General features: G+C 33.3%; 1 protein-coding gene and 1 pseudogene across 2 annotated transcripts in view; one reads left to right on the forward strand and one right to left on the reverse strand.

The window, feature by feature from the left end:
• Nucleotides 1-16,444, forward strand: part of LOC146587603 (small ribosomal subunit protein RACK1 pseudogene) — an 88,087-nt pseudogene that overhangs the window by 8,206 nt on the left and 63,437 nt on the right. Inside the window, exons 3-5 of the transcript XR_014897612.1 lie at nt 10,198-10,252; nt 11,708-11,830; nt 15,445-15,588. The product of XR_014897612.1 is annotated as a small ribosomal subunit protein RACK1 pseudogene (transcript). The remainder of the gene's footprint in view (nt 1-10,197; nt 10,253-11,707; nt 11,831-15,444; nt 15,589-16,444) is intronic.
• The window catches only part of SMCHD1 (structural maintenance of chromosomes flexible hinge domain containing 1), a 71,123-nt gene continuing 55,554 nt past the window's right edge, over nt 876-16,444 (reverse strand). Inside the window, exons 38-48 of the mRNA XM_085319278.1 lie at nt 13,064-13,190; nt 12,772-12,891; nt 11,268-11,353; nt 10,091-10,213; nt 9,623-9,813; nt 8,661-8,770; nt 7,255-7,325; nt 5,314-5,485; nt 3,118-3,276; nt 2,280-2,397; nt 876-1,340 (exon numbers count right to left, since the gene is read on the reverse strand). Coding sequence (XP_085175404.1) covers nt 1,217-1,340; nt 2,280-2,397; nt 3,118-3,276; nt 5,314-5,485; nt 7,255-7,325; nt 8,661-8,770; nt 9,623-9,813; nt 10,091-10,213; nt 11,268-11,353; nt 12,772-12,891; nt 13,064-13,190 — 1,401 coding nt within the window. The 3' untranslated portion in view covers nt 876-1,216. The remainder of the gene's footprint in view (nt 1,341-2,279; nt 2,398-3,117; nt 3,277-5,313; nt 5,486-7,254; nt 7,326-8,660; nt 8,771-9,622; nt 9,814-10,090; nt 10,214-11,267; nt 11,354-12,771; nt 12,892-13,063; nt 13,191-16,444) is intronic.

Here is a 16,444-nt window from a genome sequence, read left to right on the forward strand (position 1 = left end):
CAGCAGCTCAGACTGAACCTGATTGAAATTGAAAACTTTAGTCATGGCTGGTCATTTTCTGTCCTCTATGTTACCAAAATCCTTGCGATGCAGTTAGAAGTCTAGAGGTAACCTTTGACTCTTCCCCTTTTTTGTCTCATTTGCCTGTTCATAATTTTACTTAGCATTTAGAACTCCATTTTTTAAAATAAGGTAAGCTTTATGTTTCTTTGGTTGTTCATGAAAGTCAACAGATTTTTTTTTTTTTTAAAAAAGCTGGAGCGATCCTTATAAAGTAAAATTCTGTCCAGACATCTACAATTTCCCAATGCGGTTATTCTACCTTCTGCCCAAGTCTCTATTTCCCCCACCTGTCACTATGCATCCACACAGTTCAACTAGTTCTCCTTTGTGATGCTAGTTTCTCCTACTCAAATCCTTCTGTCATAATTGCACTTTCGGTGTCAAGGACCTGTTTCTCATCTGCTGAACTACCAAGGCTGCTTTACGAAGCTTATGGTAATAACAGCATTAAAAAGAGCTTAGCAATGGGATAATACTACATGTCATTTGCAAAGTGACCCCATCCATAGAGCAGTCTCCTAGAAACCCTGTTACTACTCACAATTTACTACTTTGTTTCTCTCTCAGCACAGTCAGAAGGAGATMCCAATCCCCACATCAACACTTTGACATAGCTTTAGATGTTGGCTTGTTAATTATTTGAAGACTCTACAAATGGCTGTCGTTAGATCTCAGTATATCACTGCTCCAAATCTCCCTTGTTACTCGACATGACAATACATTGACATTTCATCCATCAAAAAAGAACAATACAAAAAGTTCTCTTCCCCAAGACAACGTGTGATGCTTTTTTAAATGAAAATCTCACTTCATTAGTCTGTTGAGTTTGTTATTACAATGTTGGCAGTGCTTTGTATTGTAGCATTTTTATTGAAAAGATTGTTTTTTATAAATAAAAAAGGATATATTTTAAACTTTTCTTCACACATGAACATAAAAACTCTGAAAGCTTTTAGAAATGAAAATTAACTATACAAAAATTAGGCTATCAATGTTAAATACTTAAATTTTTGTCACTACCAACTGAAATACATTTATATCTTCTATCAGTATAAAAATCTTCATAGTAATGGGCAATACAACATGAATATTTCCTTTAAATGAACTTATTCACATTTTCAATACAAAGCTAGTTCCAGCAAGTCTAATCAGTCTATGCCTTTCTCTTTCGTGGAGTTCCATTAAGTTCTAAAGAGGATATCTGCAGCGTCTGCTGTTGTTGCTGCTGCTGCTGCTGCTGCTGCTTCTTTGTGGGAGAAGAGATCCATTCTTCTGGACTAAACAAAAGCATAGTACAGTAGTTTATGATCCAAGTCCTTTAAAGCTATAACTGATGAAATGCACAGAGCACCAACTAGTATAAGTGTTGTAGTCCCCATATTTGTGCATGGCCTTTTATTCTTGTTATTCTTGTTACAATAAGGATTAGTATCAGGATAATATACAATTTGGATACCTCTAATACCTAATTGCTTAAGTTCTACATGTGGAAAAAAAGAAAACAACAAATGTAAATAATAGAAAGATATTGTAATACAACAAAAACTCATACTGAAATTTACAGAATACAGTTAAAAACATTTAAATAATCTGAAAAGTATGACCACAATTCAACAAAGCCAATGAGGCAGTCATGAGGAGAGATACAAGAAATGGAAGAGTCAGTTCCATGTCATTTTGAAGATGTAAAGTTACACAATTCCCTTAATTTGTTTACAAAACGGTCATTAACCCACAGAGGCATGCAGAAGTAGACAAAGGTAAAGACATACTTTTATTAAATGGTTTACCACCAGCTCCTCACAGGTCTTAGTTAGAAATTCCTACATAGAAACGATTCTTTCTCTGTTCATCTCTGACATGGAAACTTAAAGAGTTTAAGACCAAGTCATCCCAAATATTTCTAGTGTGKAACAGAGTTAAAAATATCAGAAAAGATTGGAATATGTGAATGCACATAGATGCCAATCAGTCATTGCATGAAGGGAAGCAGAATTTGAATTAGTAAGCAAGTTGTGTAGTTTTGTTGGTAGTGCAACAGAAGCTGAAAGAAGTTGAAATTGAAAGTCTGCCTTCTGCAAACTTTATTAATTGTTGGTTATGGTATACAATTATTTTTAGTTTTTTTAAATCTCCAACACAAAAAAAAAAACCCCTCATTTTCACTCTGAATTCAGGATATGGAAAAATAATGACCACATTCAAAAYAGACTTACCTGTATAATTTTTTCACTGTTTCTCTTCGCATTCTTTTGGGAGGAATGGGAGTGTCACACATTTCTAGCATTGTAGGCTGAAGTAAGGATTCAGTGACCTTATCTGATGGGGTAATACCTATGAAAATGTTGCACATAAGAACAAATTAAAAAAAATAACCCTACTGGTTAGAAATGGGTCCTGAAATGGTAATATTATATCTCTGAAGTAATTTGCTGTAAATCTGAGAGTTACTTTATGTCTGAAATTGAGTTCAAAGTTGATATGTAAAATCTTTCTGATTAATTTACAGACATCACAGAGCAAATACKAATTTTTTTTCAAATTTATTTTTAAAGTGTTATTTGATCTTGACTTAAAATACATTTCTAACTTTTGGAAATACTACCCTTGCAAAAGTATGGGTGTTTCTTTTTATAGTACAATGTTTTGATTGTGTTTCCTTAGCAAAAGCAATTCAGCTCTTTATTATGCGGTCATTTCAAAAAGATTTTCAATGTTCTCTATCACTGGGCAAGCTGGACTAATACGGTTACAGAATCTCTTATTAGTGAGATCATAATCTCATGTTCACAAGACAATAACTAACCACATTTTTTATTATCTGAACACATTAATGGGCAGTACTGACCTAGGCAGAACACACAGCATCATAATACATAGAATTTTTCTATTCTTTCTCTAAAATCAAAAATCTCTAAGCTCTTAAATAAACTTGGACTTCCTTCATAGTTTGAATTTGTCAGTTTGCAAGTGTGGAATACATCTGGATGTAGTTAAAAGTTCACCTCTTTTATACACTCAAGGGTGTTAACAAAATCTAACGTAATAACATACCCAGTTTTTGTTCTATTAGCTTGAGGTTTTTCTCTTGTTCGGCAAGTTCCTGTTTTTTCTTTTGCATTTCTGGAGTGTTAAGTGACCGCAGCTGTGAATCAAGATCCTTATTCACATTATCAAGTTTCAGCACTGCTGTACGGTATTGCTGAAGAAGATCTAATTGAAATAATAAAACATAGAACAGTAAATAAGTGGTCATTATGAGTAGTCATTAGAAGGCTACCAACTGCAATTCAGACAAAGCACAAGCTTCAAAACAAAACAYATATTTCAAAAGCACTATTAAAAACCTCTACCCAAACTTGCAGGGGACCAGTGGCTGTGCCTAAAGCAACTGTAGAGAGGCTGAAATACCATGTCCAATACTGTGATTTTTTTTTCAGTAGGTATCCAGATTAGAGCAAAGYGTTACTGAACTCTGAAAATGACTGTGACAAATAGGCAAATTTAAAAAAAAAAATCCCAAATCTCGTCTATTATGTACTTCAAACTGAATTCCCTACCCTTGATGCCATTAAGTGTGTTTGTAGTCTCTTTTTGTGTTTAGCCCCACAAAGCTGAAGCTTCTATTACTGACTTGAATTCTAGTCCACCTTGTGGAGAACACTGACTGAGTTTCACCCTGTTCACATCTATGAAAATTTAACCAAAGCAGTATTAGTAGACTCAAGTGAACAAGGGCTTGTTTTGCTGACAAACTTGTTACTCTTATTAGTGTATGGAAAGAAGAACATCTCTACATCCACACATTGAACAAATATGCGAAGTAACAAAGAAAGGGTTCAAGCACGTTAGCCCAGGCTCATTCCTTTTACTCTGTGGTGAATATAAGCTAACTTGCACAAAGCTTTAACTGAACATTGCTGAACACCCTATATTTGCCACAGGATGAAAGCATTCTCACAGACAGTTACTGCAGATTGGCTAAGGCACTGTATATGCTTTAATTTTCCAAGTACCTTGTAAGTGTTTTCACAGTTCAAGTAATTATTCTCCATTTAGGAGAATTCTCCGAATATACAAGGACAAAAATTGACGACTAATGTTAAGTCTGCAATTCAATTCAAAACAAGTCTTGTATAATTAGGCACTGCCCTTCATATGAAACTTCACTTATTATTTATCTTTAAATGTCTAGAGACTATCCAAGTGGAATTAAAACATATCCTTTTCTTGTACCATGATCGTTCCTGTACTAATTGTAAAAATTCGAATCAAACCCACATTTGGTAACAACTGAGTTCCATAATTGGGAATGTATTGATAGACAAACATAGAATGTGCTGGAAACAGCATATTTCCATCTGTAGCTGAAATGCATACTATGTTACTCTAAGATGTAATATATTTTTACTGAAAGTCCTAGAAAAGACCTTTTTAGTCTTTTTTTCCCCCTCAACAGATCAATGTTAAATAGTTTCCTCATTACAAGAGGACATTACATATTACATACCCAATATGTACAAGTACACACACGTACTACGTATCCCATATTTCTAGGGGTACTCATATAGAAAAACTACATGTCCATGCTTTTGAAAATTAAGTACTAAGAACAACCTTAACTTGTGAATAAGACTTTCAATGCTTTACAATTCAGTCAGCTATTACATGTCAGAAACTGCCGTGTTTTAATTTCATTTACAACCTGTATTCTGAAAGGAAGAATCCAAGCACATAGTGAAACATAAATGATCCTGTAGGAAAAACAATATATCTTCTTTTTAGGGAAATAATGGAAAAGATGTTGTGGATGACTCTGATGAGCATAGGAATTTTTCTACCATGGCTTCACAGAGCTCAATTGCACAGTAAGAATTCTAAATTGATATACAGCATTCCCAGTGAAGAGACTTGCAGCTTCTGTTTTGAAGGATACTRTAATTCAGCCAGCCCAATCTCCTTAGGTCTGCTGTTGAAATGATTACCAATGTCTATACTCTTCTCACTAATAAGACTAAGAAAAAAGGGAAATATATGATGATTTGTAAAAATATTTTTCTTTCAGGAAATTTAACAGCTTAAGCTTTTAAGAAAAGAGAAATTCACAGATAGAACATTGTACAGATCACACTTTTTAAAAAGTAACTTTACATTATATTGAATTTTTCATTTTATTACATAAAAAATAGCAAATATATGCAATGAATATGATTTTGGAAATTCTGTATTTTCATAACTTCATTAACCTACCTATCTGTCCGGAGAGGGCAGAGTAAAGTTTTGGCATAGGTGCTCCAAATACCATTCCTCTGAGTTTGTCCATTGGAGGAGCTTTATTCTGAAGGCCTCCAAATTTTCCATTGCTGCGAATCCTGTCTCCTTCCCTAGTCAGCAGTGTAGGGCAGTGTGTGATTTTTACAACCTACACAGGTATAAAAAGTGATATTAAATTAGTAACTCTAAGTTTTCAGGAATGATATTGTGAAACTTCGCATCTTCCAACTACAATGCGGCTGGTTCTCTAAGGGAGATATATTTCAATTCATGACTTTCCTCTCAAGTAACAGAATCAATATACTAAATTTTAGCAGCATTATCAATAATTATGAAATCTGGATTTTTTTTTGTCTTCACATTTTAAGAGACCACTGGGGATAAAATTTAGATCTATAACGGGAGACAGCTCATTATCATCATATACTATGAAGTGAAGGCAAGAAATAGTTTTGGGAAGAACTGCAAACACTTATTTGAGAAAGTATCAAAAGGACCGGAATCCAAGGGATTTATAACAGGTCCAATAAAACTTTCACAGAGTTGATGAAATTTACCTGTGGTTGGTGATCAAAGCAAGTGCAGTGATTGACTCACCAAATGAAATGACCCAGACTTCTTTTTGGAAGTCAGGAGTAACTGCATACAAGAATTCCTTTCTCCAAACTGACACAGACAGTCAGTCTCCTAAATATGCTGCTATATATACATCTTAGCAATCAAATATGACTCTCCTGCCACAATAAGGCATATATGTATGTATGTACATAATCTCTATCTATACACACATATGTACATACATTTAAACATATCTTGCTTATAAAGCCAATAGTTTTGTAACTAAAATTCACTTAAAGACATGATTTCTGATGAAAAAAAAACACATGCAGTTTTCACAGTTGAAAAAACGGTAGCTATTTGTTCACTTAATGGATACTGAAATGGTGATAATGCATTATGAAATTAAAATCTGCATTAAAAAATGAAGCATCTAGTATTTATTACAATTATATTTACATTTCTGAAATATTCTTTGGCAAGACTTAAGGCATTCCCAGGTTACCAGCTAGCAGTAGGCAATAAAAGGAGAATGGGATCACAGAGTAGACGAGATGGTCAAGACCTTAGTACAGAGAAGGAAAGCAAYGCTGCATTGACTGTAAAAGACTGAAACTGGCATCCAATTTTAGATGTCACCAGAGGTTCCTCATTAACTCGTCTTTTGCTTAAGAGCGACTCTACAATGAAATTTCTCACACATCCATAGTGGAAAAAAAGAAAGAGTATCTAGCCTGAAGAACTTAATGTTTAATCAGTACAATTTAATTCTTATGCTGAATCAGTATTTCAATTATAACAACCTTGTAAGCTGAAACAGAAAGTGCCCAGTGTCAGGACTTCCTAAGAATATATATTCTTGTCTGTTGAAATTTGTCCCATTAAATCTACACAAAACAGGTCAGAAGTAGGTCTAATAAGTTTCACATCAAGATCTTAGTCATTTTAGTGGATCTTCATTTTCATAAGATGCCTCAGATTCTTTCTTTGTAAATACAAGGACTAGGAAACTACTGAAAAACTTGCATTCACACTAACACCAAGACTACAAATGTCTGGTCTTTTAAAAACACAGTCCTATGCTTCATGGCAGCATTCACATAACGGAATTTGTTAAATGGAGATAATCTTGTCAGTGCCAATAATAAAGATTTCAATCACTGTTAATTGCACTGAGACTTATAGACAATAAGCATTCCAGAGCAGGTCATCCACAGATGAAAACATATAGGTCATGCAGCATTACCGTTAGCAATCCATCATTTTAAGTTTGTAACATATTAAATATGTATCTCTGTCATATTTTCTAAAATAATAACAACAACAATAATAAAAAGTAACCTAAACTACAGAACATACCTCTTTTCTGTAATGATTAGCAGCATCCAAGTTATCTATAATGATAGTGTCACCCAAAAGCATCCCGAAAACTGAAAATGGAAATTTTTGTACTATGAAATTTCTTGCAACAAAATAACTTAAATAGTACGTGCACTATCTTTTTCAAAGAAATTTTATTCTGAGATTGAAGTGAATATGCAAACTTCTCTTTTCAACGAAGAATTTATTTATAAAAAAAGAAATTCAGTATGTTTAAGTGCTTTATGACATAAGTGACTGTAATTTCTACCAATGCATTCTCTCGATACCTTGTTTTAAATTTATTAAGACTCACACAATAAAATCCTGAGTTTAGGAAAATATAAAAATGATAACTTAATTTCTGTTCTTCCGTGAGGAGTATTTTTGGTTTATTCAGTGGATTATCAAGGAATAAAGCAATCAGAGGTTGATGATACAACTTTCTTTCTTTCTTTTTTAATTTTTTAATTTTAATTTTTTAATTTTTTAATTTAATTTAATTTTTTAATTTTTTTAAGGAACTTTTTTAATTAAGTTCCTTGTTCAGTTAATAAAAAAACTGTTCCACAAAAAAGCCGATCTTGATGTAGCCTTGCATAAGACATGTCAAGCTAGGTATTTTTTAAATTACCTCAGAAAATCAATAGCTTATCTTGTAGCAGGAGACACAAAGAAGAAACTGTAGCTAAAGTCTCTGACAGAGTATCTAACTTTGGGAAAACGAAAGCTTTTTTTATTAACACTAGAGAGGAATATTTCAATACCGGGAAGTTGTGAAGTGAAATGAAAAACTTATTGAAGTAATTACAGATTCCAGCTTTGGTTGTAATGGTTTGGCTCTATCAAATTTAAGAAAAAGGGGGTAGGAGAAGATAGGCACTGCTACATTGTTCGGAAGAGCAGGAGGATGAAATTTGTCTAAACTGAAAGCTAATTAAATATTAAAAACTTAGTTTTTCTGTATATATTTAAGCATGACAATGTACAGTTTGGTCTGAATGTATATAAATCAATGCATTGCATATGGAGTGGGAGCAGGACTGGAAAAACATCATGAAATCAGTAACTTGCAATAAAATACAAAACTAATACATGGYTGTCAGGTTCTGCTTACACAAGCTTGGGAATATAAAACAATGGTGCAGTAATTTAAAAAAGAAAAAACACGTCTACAATATAGTAGAGAAAAATAAGACAACAGGTTATGACAGTAGTCATTGCTGATATATTCATAAAAATTGTTTGCAAGTTTTTAACACTTACGTCCTGCTCTTCTTACCTGGAGATATTATGAGAAAGGTACACTAGTATTTGCAAATGTCTTAATGGAGATTACTAAACAATTTACGATTTGCAATGTTTCTGTTTAAGGAAGAAAGTTACTAACATATAATGACATTTACCTGTCTGACAATGCTCTACATTATCTGGAAATGTTAGCAGATCTCTGGCAAATACAGGATTTCCAACAGGTCTGAAGCAGATTTTTCCATTTCTTAAGTGAGGCAAAGGCCTGGTTTAAGAAAGGCGAGAGTGAGGAAGAAGGAAAAAAAGTAATTTGCCCTTATTTTATTATTTCTTCTGACAATCTAGCCAGAAATCACAAACTGAATTGAATGTATCTCAACAATTCCACATTAGGAGCTAGATGATCCCAACATTAAATATATTATAGTAGTATATTATACTACTGAATTACACTAGGGAGGTTTTGGTGAAAAACTAATTTTGGTATGTGACATATATAAATCAGTTTCATGTGACTAATTTTGTAGGCAAGTTTTAACATGCTCTTTTTTAAAAAAAGATATTTTAGACCTTTTAAATATATTTTCTCATCGAAACTTTTCTAAAAGTCTTGTCTTTACAATGTTAGTAGTCTTCTCATAAGCAAACTATTTTAAGGCACAGACAGGATTTTTATATTTATATTTGTTTTTTAGAAAAACGTATAGATTTATTATTAATAATTTCTATTACTACAGATGTTTCTAGGGAATGTGTTCAGGAGTTGGATTTTATTTGAATTTTATTTGAAGCGGTAGAAATTGTAAAAAAAAAAAATTGAGTTCCTGACCTAGAAAACATGTAATAATGTTTTTACAGTGAAGAAAACAAATCAGAAATTGTCTTCTCTTTTTAAGAGAAATATCTTATAAAATACAAAAAGAACAATGTACAATTAAATGCATAAAATTAGGATTTCAGTTAACATTCCAAGTGACACTACCATTGCTATTATTGCGAGGCCATAAAATTTATACTTTGAATCTTTAATATGAGGGAAGTTTCAAAAACAATTTAGATAAACAAAATTGAAATAATATGTACTAAAAATGCAAAAATTTAATCGCTTTTTCTCTACCTGTTCCAATCAGGGAGTGTCTTCTTATAAATAGAATCAAGGGGTAACACTTGCTGTCGACCTTGAGTTTCATCAAAAATGCAACGAGCAGCTTCTGTAGTCAGTGTGACTACGCAGTCCATGTCACTTGCCAAATGCCAAGAGATAACTTTTGCTGCTTCATTATCTTCAATTTGTGCTAAATGTGCAATCTGTGTCACATAAGTTAGAACAATCAAAATAGGAGCCAAGACCACGTCCCCTTTTCATACTAATTACAATCTTTCTGCAACTGCAATTAAGACATTTTATTCCCATGTTGATGGCCCCTGTAGAAGAACTGCACATCTGAGGGGACTAAAATGCCAATCTTTTTCTCAAAACTGATTACCAAGAATTACTCATATATTCTGTTAGCTTATTTTTCATCACTACAACCTCCTGGAACCAATGAAACTGTTCTGAAGGGCTCTTCGGGATGTAACTCACCTTGCCTAAAATATCCTGGTTGCCTTTTGGGTAATTTGGGAGGGTACAAGTTCGCCTTGGCTGTTTCATTATTCCTTCTTGATCTAACATCTTTTGTTTTATGACAGAATCCACATACTGAAGCTGTGAATGAAAATGGAAAGTTAGCAAGCATATATCAAGGTACAGGAACAGATAAAGTATTTGTTGTTACAAGATACCAATAAAAATATTCAATAATCTAGAATAGACTCGTATTATATAGGAGATAGTTGTATGTAATCTCAAAGAGCAGCAAAAAGAAATACTGTAATTGCAGCTAATGAATATTATTATTACTATTTGTTTAAAAACTCCAAGAACCTTAAACTTCTTTCTGTTAGGCTCTTTCACACAGAGCTACCATAGTTTGATCAGAGCCAAACTGAARAAAGTTTGAATCAGTAAGAGGAGGCAACCACAAATGAACAACAAGAAAAAGCATTTTAAAAGAAGGGAAGTATGCTCAGGCTTGAAAAGTTTAGCCAGCAGAGAGAACTTACCTATCATGATTGTGCGATGTGTATCACTGAAAAAGTTAATTTTACTGATTTGCAATTAATTACTATAAAGCTTGTGTTTATTTGACCTAAAGATAAGGGATAATTTAAATAATTATTTAAAAAGTACTTTGAAAATGTTCTTTACAAAGTTTTGTTAAAATGAAATTGGATCTTTATGGGAAATTAGTAATGAGGATACTGTATTGAACCTTTCGAAAAAAWTTTTTAAGGCATGGCAATAACATACAAAATGCTATATTCTGTAAAAAAAAAAAAAAAATCCTTTGGCTTGCTTATGCCAGAAAACATGTTAGAATACATCCTGTGTATGTTAATCAGGCTGTAACAGTCAGTTTTTAAGAAAAATAGTACCAGTACACCATCACTAACCTTAGCAGAAAAGCAAAAACACAATCAGAATATAAAAGAGAACTTTCTTCTTTTTCTATCAATTTCTTTGAGAGAGAGGTAGACTAGCAGAACAGTAAAAAAGTTTAAGTTTGGAACAGATTCATAAATTTTCCTCATAGTTTAAATTTTCAAAGTTTTGGTAACACGTGCTTGCGTCCATATCACTGTGATTCAATAAGGTATCAATTTCATGCTAAGATTTAGATTTTCTTTTAAGATGCTAAGGAGTAAGAAATAAGCCATACAGTGTTTGTCTGTGGTAAATCAATGTGATGTTTTTTCAGTTCATTCTTCAGGTGAGTTTCTCTTGTTTCAGCTTCTTTAGCCTGACCTGAAACCAAAAAAAAAAAACAAACAAAAAACAAAAAACAAACAAACAAACAAATGAGACAACAGACAATAAGGAAACGTGAGAAAGCAATAGAGCGTTTTTAAAGCAATTTCTTGCAGCTTTTCAGAAAGATCCCTTGAAGGTATCTAATGTATTGAAGTTTCTCAATTTCAGCATAAAACCTCAGGATTTGTCCACAAAGACCTTGTGATTTGGCCAGATAATAGGAAATTTCAGCAAGCTGCCATTAACTTCAGCTTCAGGAGGCAAAGGCTAGTCTTTAGATCAGTCTGAACATATAAGTGCTTTTTTCTTTCTATTCTTTAATTACCTTTCCAAATTGTTCGCCAACAGAGAAAATGACAAGAGGAAAAGGAACACTACTTCTTTTGTTCCTAACTTTGGACACCATTTTCTGGCTATCATCTCCCCCTACTCTGAATTGAAGTAGTTTTGAAAACAAACAAGTAAGCACTGGTGAGTTGCCTCTTACACTCTCTATTCAAAAATATTTATCTACATTTGGACACATTTTTAGGCATAAAGTTTTCTAAGTCACTCTAAAGATATGCAAAAATTGGAAAACGTGAAGCAAAGTTCTTTGCTTCTCATGTTAGATTTCAGGTATTTGCATCTATAACAGCAGCATGCAGTAAGCAAGTAACAGAAACCTAGCCTTGTACTAAAATTACAAGAAACAAAGCATCTTCTAATTTCAATACGTTTTATTTACCTTTAAGTGACTAATTAAAACAATAATTCAAAATATATCAAACCAAATAAACCCTCTGATCAACAGGGATCAACAAAATAATAAGACAAAGAAAATGTTTCCTTTTTCCTCTCTTCTCTTTCCATAAACAACTGTCCTTAGACTGCCCTGTTGTTTAAAAGAGTTTATAAGGGATTACATTTGCTGAAGAACATGCACATAAATAATGGCTATCTACACAATACTCTAGGATACTGTATGTAGGATCAAACATGGAGGGAATAGTGATACTATAAAAAGGCAGGGTTAACTTTTCAGAAGAAGATTATCTATAGTTTATTCTCTAAAATCATTTTCAGGCAACAACTGTTTAATTTCCAGATGGCTGAGCATTCACATAAGTATTGTAAAGATAGGAATGTCAGGCAATTGTGGGGGGGAGGGCAGAAAGGAATCACTAACTTCAATGTTTAACTTCTCCCTTGACAGTTCTAACATAAGAAATTCTACCTCAAATCAAGACCTTTCATAGGTAGATCCATCCAATACCTAGACACTTCCCTGCTAACAGAGATGATATACTCCAATTAATTTACCTCATTATTTCAATGCTGATTTTTCTATCCCTCTCTATATTGTCAGAAACATTAAAAGAACAAAAAGTTTAATTCTCAGGAAACATATTCATATATTTGATTGAACTTACATTTCATTTCGGTTACAAGCTGATTAGTAGTATCAAACCAATTTTTGTAAACACCTATGGACTGGGATAGTTGGTCTCTCTCCCTTGTAAGTGTTGCCATCTGTTGCTGCTTCTTGAAATCTACGTACAGAAAACCCAGTAACATACTTAGTTTACATAAACCTCAGMAAAAACCTATTAGTCCATTACATAGTTTTGATGCAATCAGAGCGTGATTACAACAACTAGAATTATGGACCTAAAAACAGTTTGTTCTAGAAGAAAAGAAAATTTTTGAGTAATTGACTCATACCATTGTAAAACATAAATGACAGACGGTATGGTTCCAGAGATTTTTTCAAGGCTGGCAGATCTGGCTCAAATACAAGAATATATTCAGTGCTATCTCTTCCAGGACTGTTTTCAGCCAGGACAAGATTCTAGTAAAACAAAGATGTATGTTTATAAGCACACTTGAGGTCATACACACAATTAAATAAGCACACTCCAAATAGTAAGTCTTACAAAATTAGCTAATACACCATATCTACAAGCTATGACTATGGTTTTAAATATTGGCTTGTCTTTGTATCTAATTAAAAGAATTATAATATAAAGATTTAGCAATAAGTATCTTAACATTTAAGAATTAAGATTGCCATTTTACCTGTTTAAAGAGTCTTGTTATTTTTGGCTATATATTTTATTTCAGAGACATACGCTCAGAAGGAATATTATCTGCACTGTCCTGTAAGCAAGATTTCCTCAGACGTATTTCACACAGCATGGAAACAAATCCATATAGAACATTAAAAGGAAATAAAAGACCAGATGTTTAAACAWATAGAAGGAAAAACAAACTAGTCCCAGTGCTGAGTTAAAGTTACTAGTGTTACCATGGAAGTAGACAGTAGGTCCCAAATGAATGATCAACATATCTTGAAAGACTGATAAGAAATCCCGTATCTCAGCAAACCAAACCCTTCTCCTTTCTTTACAAAAACAGGAAATAAAGAATGGTAAACAGAAATAAAATTAGTATAAGTAGCATCTAAATGTGCTGTTATGTTGGGAAAGGTATCATGCATAAAATGAATAATGCTTATAATAAAACTCATACTGTTTCCACCTTTAACATGTAGAAATTGCTACTCAAGTGGCCAAATCAAGAGAGGTGGTTGCAGCCTAAAAGAGATAGATATATAACCTTCAAAGACAGTTTTCATGGCTTTTAAAAATATCACAACTACATACTTAATCAGGAGAAGTCTGCAGGAGGAATATGTTTTCCTCAGAAAATTTTTGCTAATTTAAAGCTAAACATTTTCCTTCTTCCCTTCATTAAACAAGTTTAGTACTCCTGAACCTCAATGTACATGTTTGATTACTGAAGCTAAGTGCACACGATTATACTTTTAGACAAGATGAAACAATTTCAAGGTGTTTGAGTAACTGCACCCCCTCCAATTACTAGTTATATAAAAATACATTTCATCCTAACCAACAAATCCTTTCTGGGTATGTTGCCTCAGGTACAGATCTAGTCAGAGAACTCACTATAAGCCAGACAACTGAAAATTGCCTGAAGAGGGAGAGGAAGAGATATGGGGTTTAATGAAATTGAATCCCTCCCAGAGGAAGAGAGGGGAGCATGAGCTACAGTCAAAAGCAATAGTATCTCATCAGATCACAGCAGTAAGACAACAGTAGAAGGGAAAAAAAGAAACARCCCAGGAATATATATGTAAAATGAAAGACTAGCAGCTTGTAAGATTACAAAAAATAAAAAAAAGACAAGACAGAATTTGATTCAAGTCATTGAAGACTGGAGTTTTTATGTCACACTAGCTCAAGAGCAGGCTGCTAGTACATGGTAAAAAAAAAAGATTGCTATTTCTTCATTTGTGGAGTCTGAGAAATTACCCAATTATTTTACCTGAGCTGGCAGAGACCACTCAATGATGTTGCTTTTCCCCTCAACAGTATGAATTTTCAAACATTACTCAAATTTCTACCATAGGTTAGATACAAGATTTGTGGAGAAAAGCACTCTCTTATTAGACCAATGATTAGTATCTCACCCCTTACCTTCACCTTTGCTTTCTATCCCCACCCCACCTGCCCCCCAAAAAGGTGTATGTTCATAAAACTCTTCTCCATCTCTGAAACCTAAGTAGCAAATTTCAAAGATACATACAAGAAGACACAAACTGCTTTGAGTCTAATGGGATACGTTAATCAGATCTCAGTAAATGTAACTGGGAAATGTTAAGGCACTGGAGGTTTTAGTCAGAGAAATAAAAGATCATTGGAGCAGGGAGTTGGAGGCACAAACAAAATAATCTACTATTCTGGAAATATGTGTGGGGAACAGGAGGAACTTAAAGTGCACCACAAAATCAATTAGTCTACTTATTTTATCTGTATCTCCATTCAGTCCATTTTTTTTTTTTTTTAACATATTTTGTCATTTTTCCTTAAGGATCAGTGCAGACCAGAGACTGTGTGTTCTGTGAAAAGTGTTTGCCCACTGTATTTTTGTTTTTGACCATTATTGAAAGAATTAATTATGCTGTGTCATTAAGTTTCATTAATATAGTTCCATGAAAGCAGCTGATATACTGAAAAAAAAAAATATAATGCGTTCACCTGTAAGATCTATACATTTTAGTAATTCTGTTTTTTTAATTGCAGTGATTTACAAGATCTATTGGGAGTTTTTGTATCTGTTGCTGAGGCACAGGCTGCTTCCATCTGGCACATGCTGATTCTAGTCTGCTGGGAGGTTGCTTCCAACGCTCAATTTAGCAAAGCTGGCTGAGAAAGTTTCTTTAAAAGGTAGGATATTCTTTCAGTACACCTTCTAACCATTTAATGATATCCATACATTACAGGCTAGTAAGGCTAGTAAGAGGATCCAATGAAGCAAGGGTTTATTTTTGTTCTGAAATTCCAACATGATACTTCAGCAAATTAAAAGTTCTCTGCAGGCGGTTGAGAGATATTGTGAGCACTCTCCTCAGAACAAGTGTGTGGCTGTATATTGAACTGGGTTTTTTTGAGGATTTGGAATAGTTTGTTTTTGTGCATGTGCAAGTTTTAACTTGTGTATCTTTTACATTATAGTTTATATCTACCATTTTTGATGATGCCAATAGTGTCTAGAAGGTAGATAATCATTAAAAAAATTAAAAGACAATTACCAAATGTAATGCAATCTTAACTACTGTCTAGTATTCCAGCCCAGATGATAAAAGATGTCAGCAATGCCTTTGCTGTGCCAAAGTATTGTGGTTATTTAAAATCTTCTCCTAGAAGGTACCAACATTTTCATAAGGCAGTTGAGGTGATACAATAACTGATGATGATATTACTCCCAAAGAAAATTCACAGGTTTTAGTAATTCAATCTGTATTAAGTTTGCTGAAGAAAAAGTGACCAAGATGACTTGTTTTCTGCCTGTGAAAGTATTGTATGTTGTAATCAATAGGCATGTATGAGCTCTTTAATCCAGGAAAAAAAAAAAAAAATGCAACCAAGCAGATACTAAAGCCAGAGATTAGAACAGGTTACTTAATTACTGAAATAAAATACCAAGCAAAATGTAGAACCTTTTCTTTGCATTTAGTCAAGCCTAATTAGGCTTATATGTACTTCACAGAAAGGCACCCTATTCTGATTTGAAGAATTAAAG

Source organism: Rhea americana, unplaced genomic scaffold, assembly GCF_003343005.1.
Source record: "Rhea americana isolate MKP2758 unplaced genomic scaffold, rheAme1 scaffold_58, whole genome shotgun sequence".
In the NCBI taxonomy this organism is placed as follows: Eukaryota; Metazoa; Chordata; class Aves; order Rheiformes; family Rheidae; genus Rhea; species Rhea americana.